Raw genomic sequence first — 12,193 nt, forward strand, 5'->3', positions numbered from 1 at the left:
TAAAGGCTAATGTTTTATGTATTTGAGGAGCGGAGAAGAGTGTCTTAAGGCCCATTCACACCAAGGGAGATAACTACAAAATAAAGATAAAGATATAGTTCTAAAAATTATTCTCAATATTAAAGAACAGCAGAGTTCACACCACAGCTATAGTGATTATGGCACAGAGAAATTATATAAATGGAATCACTTTCTGAATGTTTTTTTAACGCTAAACAAATTGACAGCGAATCAGAATCCATCTTGCTGTAATGAGCTCAAGCATTTTAAGTGTCAGACAAGAACATACTTAGAATAAACAGAATGATATCATCCGCTGGTGTGGACGCTAATATAGTTATCGTTATAGTTGTCTTTATAGTTATCGTTCTTGGTGTGAACCGGCCTTTAGTCTGATATTTGCTGTCTTGTCATCGCCAATACAACCTGTGCACAACACTTTGTCCTTTATAACACAAGCTTTTTGCTAAATATATTAAACGGCAGTAAAAAACTGTGCGCCCACATAGCTACAGTAACCTTTGTAACCTGTAAGATGATGATAACTTAATGCGAAACACTTACTCCCTCAGATGATCTTACTCCGTTCTAATGACCGACAAAACACAAATTCCTTACATTCACTATTGAAAAACCTTGTAACTGTGAGGGCTGGGTGGAAAAAACAGATCAGATCAGTTCAAACTCTATTTATTGGACTAAAAGCAAAGTAAAAGGAAACAATATTTAATCAGGCAGCCGAGCCACCAAGCAAGGGTAAATAGCTGATGACATAATCCAAGGACAGGCAAAAGTCAGCATGTGGTCAAGAGGCAGGCAGGTTCAGGACCATCAAAACTACACAATCCAAGGTGCAGGGCAGAGAATAATTCAAGCACAGACACAGACTTGATACCAAAGGCAAATCCAAAAAAGGGATGGGAAAACTGAGCTGCAGGGCTGGACCAGACTAGTAAAAACAGAACAGGATTCCAACAAGGCTATCCAACTATCCAATCTTTTTTTTTGTTGCTCGTTTTAAGAACTATCCACATACACATGAGAGCAATGAAAACGACTCAAAACGATGTAGTATACATGCCAGGCCAGTATGTGGTGCTGTAATTTTGTCACATAAATAAACTAAAAACGGAGAAGAAGAGTTGTGGCTAGAATGGGTACAGCAATGGTAGGAAGAAAGGCAAAATCTCCCAATAAAATAACAATAAATAAATGTGCTTCTTACCAGATGTGTTTTATTAACGCCTACACCCTAAACCTACCCTTACAATAATGCAAATACAGTAATTAAATGATGCAATATTGATGTGCGCATGCCCAGTGCCCGTAGCTGTATCCCTTTCTAGTCTTTCCCGCGCGGGACGTAGTGTGATGACATCACCGTTTCACAAAATATACATATAATTATATAATAACATATAATTATTAGCAGCGCCACCGCTCCCACCATGCGCATCAGGCGCTGCGCATAGGGCACCAAGTGCTGAGGGGGCACGAATAGAAGAGACTGCGCCCCGCCACCCCCTCGGTAATTCACTGCTCTAGAGAGTCACGAAGAAGAAGAGACTGCGTGCACCCACCCACCGCCCCCCGTAATTCACCACTCTAGAGGAACCATAAAGGAATTACGCTTAGGGTACCAAGATGGCCAGCAACGGGACTGATTATCAGGCATATTTCTTTGATTCCTGCTTTGTAAACACATTTCATTTCATGATAATTTTCGAAAGATCTCTCAATCTTCAGAAGAGAAGTGAATTGCGCAGTCTCTCTTGCGAGATGTTAATCAAACGGACACCGTGATTGTCTGTTTGCCGCACGTGTCAAACTTTCAGGTACATTCGCTTCAGAGTTAATTGCAAACTCTGGATTAAACCTGCGTTGACAGAGAACGTTTATACCAAGCTTTGAGAAACCGTTTAACTTTGAACCATTGAGCTCATTCCACCCGAGAGGTGCAGAGAGGGTGAAGGATTTTGGAGGGTTGTAAAGTGAGAAGCTAAACGACCGGGCTGTTGTTGAAATGTGGTTGGTGAAGCTCAGCTGGTCATTAAACACTATCCCCAGGTTCCTTGCTGTCCTGGAGTGCGTTTCCCGTACAACGACGTAACTCACTGCTAAACTACCAATGTACGATGCATCGTTGAAGAAATCAACTAGCTAGTCACGACTTTTTCCCAAACCGTATTGTCGCAAATCTGTTGTTCAACCATGTTGGTTAATGATGTCACGCAGGTTGTGGAGTAATAACTGCTTTTAATGAATTAGTTTGAGATCGAATTCATACTAGATTTTTTGCTATAAATTATGGACATGGTATCTGAGGAGTAATTCTCAAATGGACACATTGCCTTGCGACTTACATAGGTGTACTGAAAACTGAGCACAGGCATTTCACTCACGTTGGATGCATTAATGTCACCTTTGCATAGGCCATACTATTTGTATTCATGATTGGCTGATTGCCAAATTAAAATCTTAAACAGAGCTATAAAATAACAGGTAACTATTTATTTCAAATAACATGATTTAGTTTTTCGCTTTTGTTTGTTTCCTGTAAATTTTGTTTGTTTTTGTTTTCGTTCCTTGAGCCTGTTCAGTGCCCTGCCCAGAGCAGAACCATATTACCAACGCTGACAGAACGGATTCAGATTTTTATTGAGACACATCTATATTTGATGACAGTGGTCCTAAATGAAGTGTATTTCTGTTCTGTGTTTCACTAGTGCTGTCTGTAAAATGACCCTCTATGAGCGGAGAAAGGAGTGGGGTTTTGTTCAGAAACATAAAGTAGCATCTCCAGAACCCAGCTGTGTGTCTATGAAGAGATCCAGATCCATGAATGACCCTACTGAACTCACTGATGGAGCAGTGACCTCTGACCCTGAGTGAGTATCATTGTGTAGCCGTCTATACTTCATCCAGTTGCACCATTTGTTCTTAAAGGGGTGATGAACTGAGAAATCAACTTTCCCTTGAGCTTTTGATATATAAAAGGCCATGGTAATATAAGAATATCCTGTAAGTTTCAGAGGTCAAAACGTCCTTGTTAGTCAAAGAAAAGCTTTTATTGACACCAGGCCCAGCAAACAAGAGCTCTCAGAATATGCAGATCTCTTATGTAATAGGACCTAGATGCCGCCTCTACAGATAAATATTCTTCTGTAACCTCGCCCACCGACTCGTGAGCTAAGGATTGTTCCTGTATAAGCTTCCTTCTGAACATACTTATGTGAGTAGGCTAAAACATGTTTTTTTATATGTGTTAGTTTTGCATAACATTACAGATAGTTTGAAATCAATTGATTACATACCTTAGCATGCTGTAACAGGGTGGAGAAGGTGTTATTGAATTGGTTCACTCGTGATTGGACTTGTAACGTTATGGGCCATGCGCGAGTGTGTGTGTGTGTCCGCGCGACGCAAGTGAGTGAGTGTGTGTGAGTGAGTGTGTGTCCACGCGAGTGAGTGAGTGAGTGTGTGTCCGCCCATGCGTGCGGGCGGGCGGGCGTGCGAGCAAGCGAGCGAGTGAGTGTGTGCGTGTGTGTGTGTGTGTCTCCGCGCGAGTGAGTGAGTGAATGTGTGTCCGCCCGTGCGTGCGAGCAAACGAGCGAGTGAGTGTGGGTGTCCGCGCGAGTGAGTGAGTGAGTGAGTGTGTGTGTGTGTGTGTGTGTGTGTGTGTGTGTGTGTGAGTGTGTGTGTGAGTGTGTGTGTGAGTGTGTGTGTGTGTGTGTGTGTGTGTGTGTGTGTGTGTGTGTGTGTGTGTGTGTGTGTGTGTCCGCGTCCGCGCGATTGACTGAGTAAGTGAGTGTGTGTGAATGTGTGTGTGTGTGAGTGAGTGAGTGTGAGTGAGTGTGAGTGAGTGTGAGTGAGTGTGAGTGAGTGTGAGATGGTGGTCCAGTGGGTTAAACCATGGAACTGATATGCAGAAGGTTGCTGGTTCAATCCCAGTGGTCACCACCAGTGTGTCCTTGAGCAAGGCACTTTACTCCATGTTGCTCCAGGGAGATTGTCCCTGTAATAAAGGCACTGTAAGTCTGCCAAATGCATAAATGTAAATGTGTGAGTGATTGTGAGTGAGTGAGTGTGAGTGTGTGTGTGTGTGTGTGTGTGTGTGTCCGCACGAGTGAGTGTGAGTTAGAGATGTTCCGATACCCTTTTTCCCTTCCCGATACCGATTCCGATACCTGGGCTCAGGGTATCGGCCGATACCGAGTACTGATCCGATACCTGGGTGTGTTTCTGTATATACAGCTGTATATACTACTAGCCCTGTATGAATTGCTAGAATTATTTTATGGTGTGCTTCAGACTTATCCTAGCCTGGTTTTACCAGACTCTCGTACATTTCATTTGTACATAGAGTCTGGCCACTCTCCATTGACAAGCGTTTACTTCCTTGAAGGTGGGTCCTCTGTTGAAGTTTAAAACTATTGGATCTGCCAAGAGTCACTCTGGATCTGCCTAACCAATCGCTAACGTTTGGTCGTGATTTATGTCACGCTCCGTTCGCCTTTGATTCTCACATTAACTGCGCACACCACCTCAGTATCAGTGATAAAACCTCGTGCATTCGGATTGTTATTTATTCACGGTGGAGTGGAGAGTTTTGTGATCAGAACGCGCTAGTCTCGTGGTGCATATCTCGTGCAATCATAACATGATTGTATGCTGTCAATAAAATGTAATATGCTTGGTATGATAAGAATAAATGCTGCCGTGAATAACAGCCCAATTCAAATGTTTACGTGCTTTTCTTCTTTTATTTTTTGAGCGGTGATAAAATATTTTGCTCTTGTAAACTCTTGCCAGTATTTAAAGAAATACAAGTCTAGAAATGCAAATTACAGCTCACGCAACCGCACAGTGCTCTGAAAGGGTCTATAAAGGATATAAACAGTGAGTTTTGAAGTGCTATATTCTTGAAAACTCAGAGATGTGGATTCGGACAGCAATTACATTACCACACGACCTTGGTGTTTGTCAAAAGCAGTCGATAATTCAGCCTGCGTTTTTCTCGCGGGTGGTGGGAGACAAACGGCTTCAGCAACTCCTTCACCACTAACGGAGCGAGCTGGAAAATACTTTTCCCGGACCACAACATCAGCAGTACAGCAGTGATTGTTCTTGCTCCGTGTAATGGGAGTTCGTTTGTTCAGGGAAGAAGGAGACGGGAACCGGCGAACGTTTAACAACTTTTAATCAAATAATAAACACAAAATGAAAGTAAAAGCGGCAGCCCCTCACGGACGACTGCCGCGCACAAACATAACAAAACACAACTTAAAATCCAGGCCTGGTCCTCTCTCGTCCTTCACCGGTGTCGCTCGTCCTTATGCCTCCGTGCTCCTTCATGAGAGGACTCGAGACCGGTGTGTCTCATTCACGCACACCGGTCTCGCTCGCTCGTCCACCTCGCCACACTCCGGTTTTAACTTCTGGACATTAGTCAGCGCTGCCACACACTCGAATCTTTCACCGCCGCCATTACTGAACTACAACTCAAACTAGCGCACGACATCAACGTCATCGCTCTCAGCCACTCCCTCTGTTCGCTGATTGGACCGGTAAAAAATTGTTCGGGGGAAAACCTAAGCATACACCGCAGTCCCAGACGTAGTACTGAAGGAAAATTAAAATTGAGCGGAAGTACGTAGGAGGGCGGAGCCAGGCTAGACTTATCCCTTAATAAAACATGAACAAATACATACAGTGAACTATTGTATTTATTACAGTATTTTTATGATCTGACATGCATTTGACAGTAATATTATTTATTTTTATTATTTTTTTTATTAAATCTAACACTGCAAACTGAAAAAGGTATTTTAGTTGTACAATATAACTGTATAAAAAACAGTGCAAGAAATAAATGTAGGAATATAAAAAAATATATATATATATTTATCAGAAAATAATCTCTTTACAACAAAACAAGTGAAAAATAAGCAACCATCTAGGCATTATTATTAGTAGTAGAGACGTATTATTATTACATAGAGACGTAGCTAAATCTACTGTACAGCAGTAGCCTAAAATATTCTGTCAATTTAAAATGTTTTAAACCGAACTTTTATTTTGACGGGTAGCCGTGAAGATATTTCAGTGTCTGTGTTCCTTATATGAAAGTTTTCCCAAAATGAAACGGTAAATTCTCATGAAGTGACAGTTTATGCGTTCGTGTTCTCATATAGTGACCATAGACTGTGAATATGGACGTAGAGAAACTGGGGGAGTTTGCCGCTTGAGTGACACACGGCAGAGATTACAAAGACAGCGGGCGAGTGTCACGCGCGTGTGTGTGCGCGCGGGCACCCGCCATCCACACAGAGACGAAATACTGCTAAACAGCCAGTAAACAGCGGACATAGCCTACTGCTAACACGTTTTAATTTCTTCTTCGCTGCTCTAAACAGTGGTTCCTTGTGGCAAAACAGCACAACATCCTGTGTTTGCAATGCATTCTGAGCACCGAGGAAGAACCGCGTAGTGGTTAGGCAAAGCTCGCGGTCATAACCAGGTCTTGTTTAAGAAAATGGTATCAGATCGGTACATGGGTTCAAGTACTCGCCGATACCAATGCCAGATTTTTTTGTGGTATCGGTGATATTTCCGATACTAGTATCGGAATCGGAACAACTCTAGTGTGAGTGTGAGTGTGTGTGTGTCAGAGGTGGACAGTAACTAAGTACATTTACTTGAGTACTGTACTTAAGTACACTTTTTGAGTATCTGTACTTTCCTTGAGTAGTATTTTTTCTGGAAACTTATGACTTTTACTTCACTACATTTGAAAGACAAATATAGTACTTTTTACTCCATTACATTTCTATCAAGGCCCTCGAAGTAGAAAGTCGTAGCCGCTTTGAAAGTCAGTGGAGGATTTTTTTTTTTTTTGTGCAGACAGCCTATCAGTAATCACTCTTGTAGGATCACATGAAGCTCAATGATTTTTTTAACACCAATCAATTGATGGCAAAATAGAAGGTGGCAATTCCCAGACGCAGTGCGAGCAACCATGGTCATACTTAAAAGTTAAAATTAAGAAGAGCAGACGTGGATAAGTCTGAAAAAGTGCAACGACACGAAAGTGCGCACAGAAAGTTGCCTCTCAGATGCCAGACCTGAATTTTAGTTCTACTAATTCTACTAAAATCTTATTATAGACTAAAACTAAAACAATTCAGATACCTAAAATGTTATAGTCAAAAGACTATGACTAAAACTAAATCAAAATTTGCTGTCAAAATTAACACTGGTATGAAATATGTTTGGTCAAATGATTTTTATAGATTTACCCGCCAAGTTGCCATAGCCTTGTGGATACAGCGCTAACGCATAGGTAACGTTCGACAATGATGTTAGTTAGCATGCAAAAACGTAGTTGGGCTAATAATGTTAACTTAAAACTTTAAAGTCCTTTCAGAAATGTTTTTTTTTACATAATCCTATCAAATAAATACAATGTAGAAACCTTTCTTCTCTAGTATGATTTTGACTTTGATAAGAGCTTTGTAACTTTTAAGCAAGTATTTAAATGAGTTAAGTATTAAATGGAGAATGACTGGCGTAAACCACCATGATGGAACAGCGTGCATTCATACAACAATGCAACAATAATAAAATAATGCGTTCACTTTTACTTTTGATACTTAAGTCCTTTTAGAAGCAAGAACTTCTGTACTTTTACTTAAGTAAAAATCTATCTTTACAACTTTCACTTGTAATGGAGTAATATTTAACCAATAGTACTTTTACTTTTACTCAAGTAATGGAGTTGTGTACTTTGTCCACCTCTGGTGTGTGTGTGTGTGTGTGTGTGTGTGTGTGTGTGTGTGTGTGTCCGCCCGCCCACCCGCGCAAGTGAGTGAGTGTGTGTGTGTGTGTGTGTGTGTGTGTGTGTGTCCGCGAGAGTGTGTGTGTGTGTGTGTGTGATTTAATCATTGTGTTTGTTTGATATTTTGCGAGTCCTCCGAGCATTTCCCCCAGACAATTCCTTGGACTGATGGTAGCTGAAGCTCATTAAATATGCAAATCTTATCCAATCCTAGCCATGGTCGTTTACTTCCACATCTTCAGTGCGGCACGCCCATCAAATCCGAGTGTTTTTCTGAGAGGCTCAAAACCAGGGTAGAAAATAGCCTATTACTTATTCATTATGTTTTTGAATGTAAAAACCACAGAAACGTCATAAGTTGACCTCAGACAACAGTATACATTTTTTTAAAAAGCCAGTTCATGACACCTTTAAGGCAAGACTTCGCCAGTTGTTCATAAGCTCTTCCTAAAGTAATGTGTAGACATAGAATATGATGTTTATTGATCAAATAAGCATGCTGATCCTTTTATGCTGGAGAGCTGCAAGGGACTTATTTATTCAAAAAATAATGTGAACATCATCATATACTGTATGTCTAAAGGATTGTAATGGTGCATTCACACCAGACGCGAATTAAGCATTTTGCGCGAATGATTTACATGTTAAGTCAATGCAAAGACGTGAATAGACATTTTGCAACGCGAATGACGCGGCATGAATTGAGCGAGTTGAAAAATCTGAACTTTGCCGGATATTCGTGCCACGTTAACCAATCAGGAGCTTGCTCTAGTAGTGACAACAATGAGGACAAAATCATATGTGGATAGCCGGAGCTGTACGATAAAATCTTCATACTTTATAGAAACAGGAATAAAAAAGATCTTGCTTGGAAGAAAGTGAGTGAGGAGGTCGGACAATCTGGTAAGTTGTAAAAAACTTTTAACTGTTCAAGAGGGAAATGGCCTGTGGGAAGAAACTGTTTCTGTGCCTAGATGTTCTAGTGGCCAGTGATCGGAGTCGCCGTCCTGATGGTAACAGTTCAAACAGGAGGTGTCCAGGATGGGTGGAGCCTGTGATGATTTTACCTGCTTCCTCACTCTGGAAGAGTACAGGTCCTGGAGGGTTGGCAGGGAGGCACCAATAATCCTTTCTGCAGTCCGGATTGTGCGTTGTGGTCTCCTGATGTCAGATTTGGTAGCTGAACCAAACCAGACAGTGATGGAAGTGCATAAAACAGACTCAATGACAGCCGAGTAGAACTGAATCAGCAGCTCCTGTGGGAGGTTGAACTTCCTCAGCTGACAAAGGAAGTACAGTCTCTGCTGGGCCTTTTTCACAATGGAGTCAATGTGATTGTCCCACTTCAGGTCCTGAGAGATGGTAGTGCCCAGGAACCTGAATGACTACACTGCTGAATGACTACACTGCTTCCACAGTGCTGTTCATGATGGTGGGCTGATGGGCTGTTCCTCCTGAAGTCCACTATCATCTCCACCGTTTTGAGCTTGTTGAGCTCAAGGTTGTTATAACTGCACCAGACAGCCAGCTGTTCAACCTCCAGTCTGTAAGCAGACTCATTACCATTTTGGATGAGGCCGATGACAGTGGTGTCGTCTGCAAATTTCAGGAGCTTCACAGAGGGGTCTTTAGAAGTGCAGTCATTGCTGTACAGGGAGAAGAGCAGTGGGGAGAGAACACACCCCTGGGGGGCGCCAGTGCTGGTAGTGAGAGTCCTGGATGTGAGTTTCCCCAGTATCACAAGCTGTTGTCGGTCTGTCAGGAAGCTGGAGATCCACTGACAGATTGGGGATGGCATGGAGAGCTGGGTCAGTTTAGCTGAGAGAAGATCAGGCATGATGGTATTGAAGTCCACAAATAAGATCCTTGCATATCTCCCAGGTCTGTCGAGATGTTGCAGGATATAATGCAGTCCCATGTTGACTGCATCATCCACAGACCTGTTTGCTCTGTAGGCAAATTGAAGAGGATCCAGCAAGGATCCAGTGATGTACTTAATGTACTTGAATACTTAAATCGATATGTCATCCTCAATAAACCCGTCTCCAGCGTGTTGCCTCCGATCATTCGAATATTGCACTTTAATAATTATTTAATCAACATCATCCTCAATAAACCCGTCTCCAGCATGTTGCCCCCGGTCCCTCGAATATTCTGATCTATTATGACCTCCGAGCTGCCAGAATAATAATAATAATACGCTGTTTGTTAATTGGCCAGAGGAGAACTGGCACCCCGACTGAGCCTGGTTTCTCCCAAGGTTTATTTTTCTCCATTAGGTCACCTAATGGGGTTTTGGTTTCCTTGCCACTGTTGCCTCTGGCTTGGCGTGCTCAGTTGGGGACACTAAATTTTTCAACTAAACATCGAAATACATCTAAATAATAAACTAAATTAACCATTTAAAATAAATTACTGATCAAATTATTGATCTAAAGCCCACACTGTCACTGTATGATACTTGAAATTTTTCCAGAATGGCTATACAGCTGAATAAAATTATGCTGCATTATTTTCCTGTTTAACACTGTAAAGCTGCTTTGAAACAATCTACATTGTTAAAAGCGCTATATAAATAAAGTTGACTTGACATGTCCTTCAGGTGGGCCAGAACCAGTCTTTCAAACGACTTCATGACCACAGACATGAGAGCGACAGGTCTGTAGTCATCAAGTCCAGTGATTTTGGGTTTTTTGGGGGACAGGAATGAAAGTGGAGCGTTTGAAGCAGCAGGGAACTTCACACTGCTCCAATGATCTGTTGAAGATCTGCGTGAAGACTGGGGCCAGTTGGTCACAAGCCTGTAGTGCTCCAGTCAGAAATTGAAGCTTTCGCGCCTAGATCGCCCCCTGGTGGCCGGTCCCAGTATAGCTCCTAAACCCCGCCTCTCCATGTATTTGAATGGGCGCGAGACACACTAAACAATTTAATTACACTTCAAATAATTGTTTCCTAAAGATGGTTTCTGTCATTTTAGGCAGTTTTTATTACAATAATTTCATTTCAAGTGTTCGTTTTTTAAATAAGTTTAGTTTTAGTGAGTTATTTGATGCTATAAAAACGGGGGGTGTGACGTCATGATTGACAGCTGAGATTGACGGCTTCTCTGAGTGAACTTGTCACTGAGGCACTAACGGACTTTTTTCTGGATTTTTGGGAGGAGATTGGAGCTTTAGCTTTAATTTCTACACTTCCATAACTGTTTATTTCACACCAACATAATTAATTATTCTGCATCTGCGAGAGTGTGGGCGGGCTTTTGATAATCGCGCCTCTACTTCCTGTTCTCTACTGCGCAACTCCGGTCCCGAGATCGCTACTGCGCAGACTCGGTCCCAAGATGTCAGCGCCGTGAGCGGGCCTATGAAAGCTTCAACTTTGGTCAGCGGAAGTCAATGAAGTCGCGTCGTCCATATTTTTTTACGGTCTATGGTTGGTCAGCGCAGGCTTTCAAACAGGCAGATGAGATGCCGTCTGGGCCTGAAGCTTTCCTAGTCTTCTGTTTTTTGAAGACTCTGGTTTACAGTTGGGGACACTAAATTTTTCAACTAAACATCGAAATAAATCTAATTAATAAACTAAATTAACCATTTAAACTAAATTACTGATCTAATTGTTGATCTAAAGCTCACACTAGGTGCGTTTACATGGAGCACTGTAATCGGTTTAAAAGTCCAATCCGAATAAAAATACTCCATATAAACACCTCAATCGGAATAAAAATGGCCAAACCGAATGAAATTGTAATCGGTTTGAGAGGGGTGGGATAAACCTTTTCATGAACCGATCAAACGAAAAATTCCACCATGTAAACGATCTGATCCGATTACTTTGAGTGCACGTCTTTCTGTGACGTGATATAGTACAGCGCGCGCCGCGCTCACACAAGGCTAATGTTGACAAGAGAGGAAAGTTCATTTTTCTGAGGTATTAAACTTTTTATTTCGTAACATGTTATGAACATGATGTTGGAATAATGACAGACATAGCCTGGCTACACCATCTTATCTTGACAGCGTTTGTATAGGCTTCAACTGCGCCTGACAGTAGTGACAGAATAATTTATTTTTCTGAGGTGATTCTTACACTTTACGACAAATAATAAATAGCTTTTATAAAACTGTACAAGTCCTGGTGGCCGTTGAGAGCTGCCATTTCAACGGGGAACGGTTTCTCGTCAGTTAAGTTAGCTATAAAAAAAAATTCAACAACTGCTTCAAATTGGTTAAGTAACATTACCCACAGTCTATTTTAATTAATTTTGTTAATATTTATACCTTTGTGATTATGGTATCTTTCCTTAATCATCTGAAATATATATGTTTAGTACTAATGATGCTGAGCACGTCTTGAATG

General features: G+C 41.6%; 1 protein-coding gene across 1 annotated transcript in view; it reads left to right on the top strand.

Annotated features, from left to right (window-relative positions):
- Positions 1 to 12,193, top strand: part of LOC307135787 (protein NLRC3-like) — a 54,100-nt gene that overhangs the window by 16,485 nt on the left and 25,422 nt on the right. The window contains exon 5 of the mRNA XM_079832455.1: positions 2,727 to 2,888. Within this exon, the coding sequence (XP_079688581.1) occupies positions 2,727 to 2,888 (162 nt within the window). The remainder of the gene's footprint in view (positions 1 to 2,726; positions 2,889 to 12,193) is intronic.

The sequence above is a fragment of the Gobio gobio genome (genome assembly GCF_949357685.1).
Source record: "Gobio gobio genome assembly, chromosome: 13".
In the NCBI taxonomy this organism is placed as follows: Eukaryota; Metazoa; Chordata; class Actinopteri; order Cypriniformes; family Gobionidae; genus Gobio; species Gobio gobio.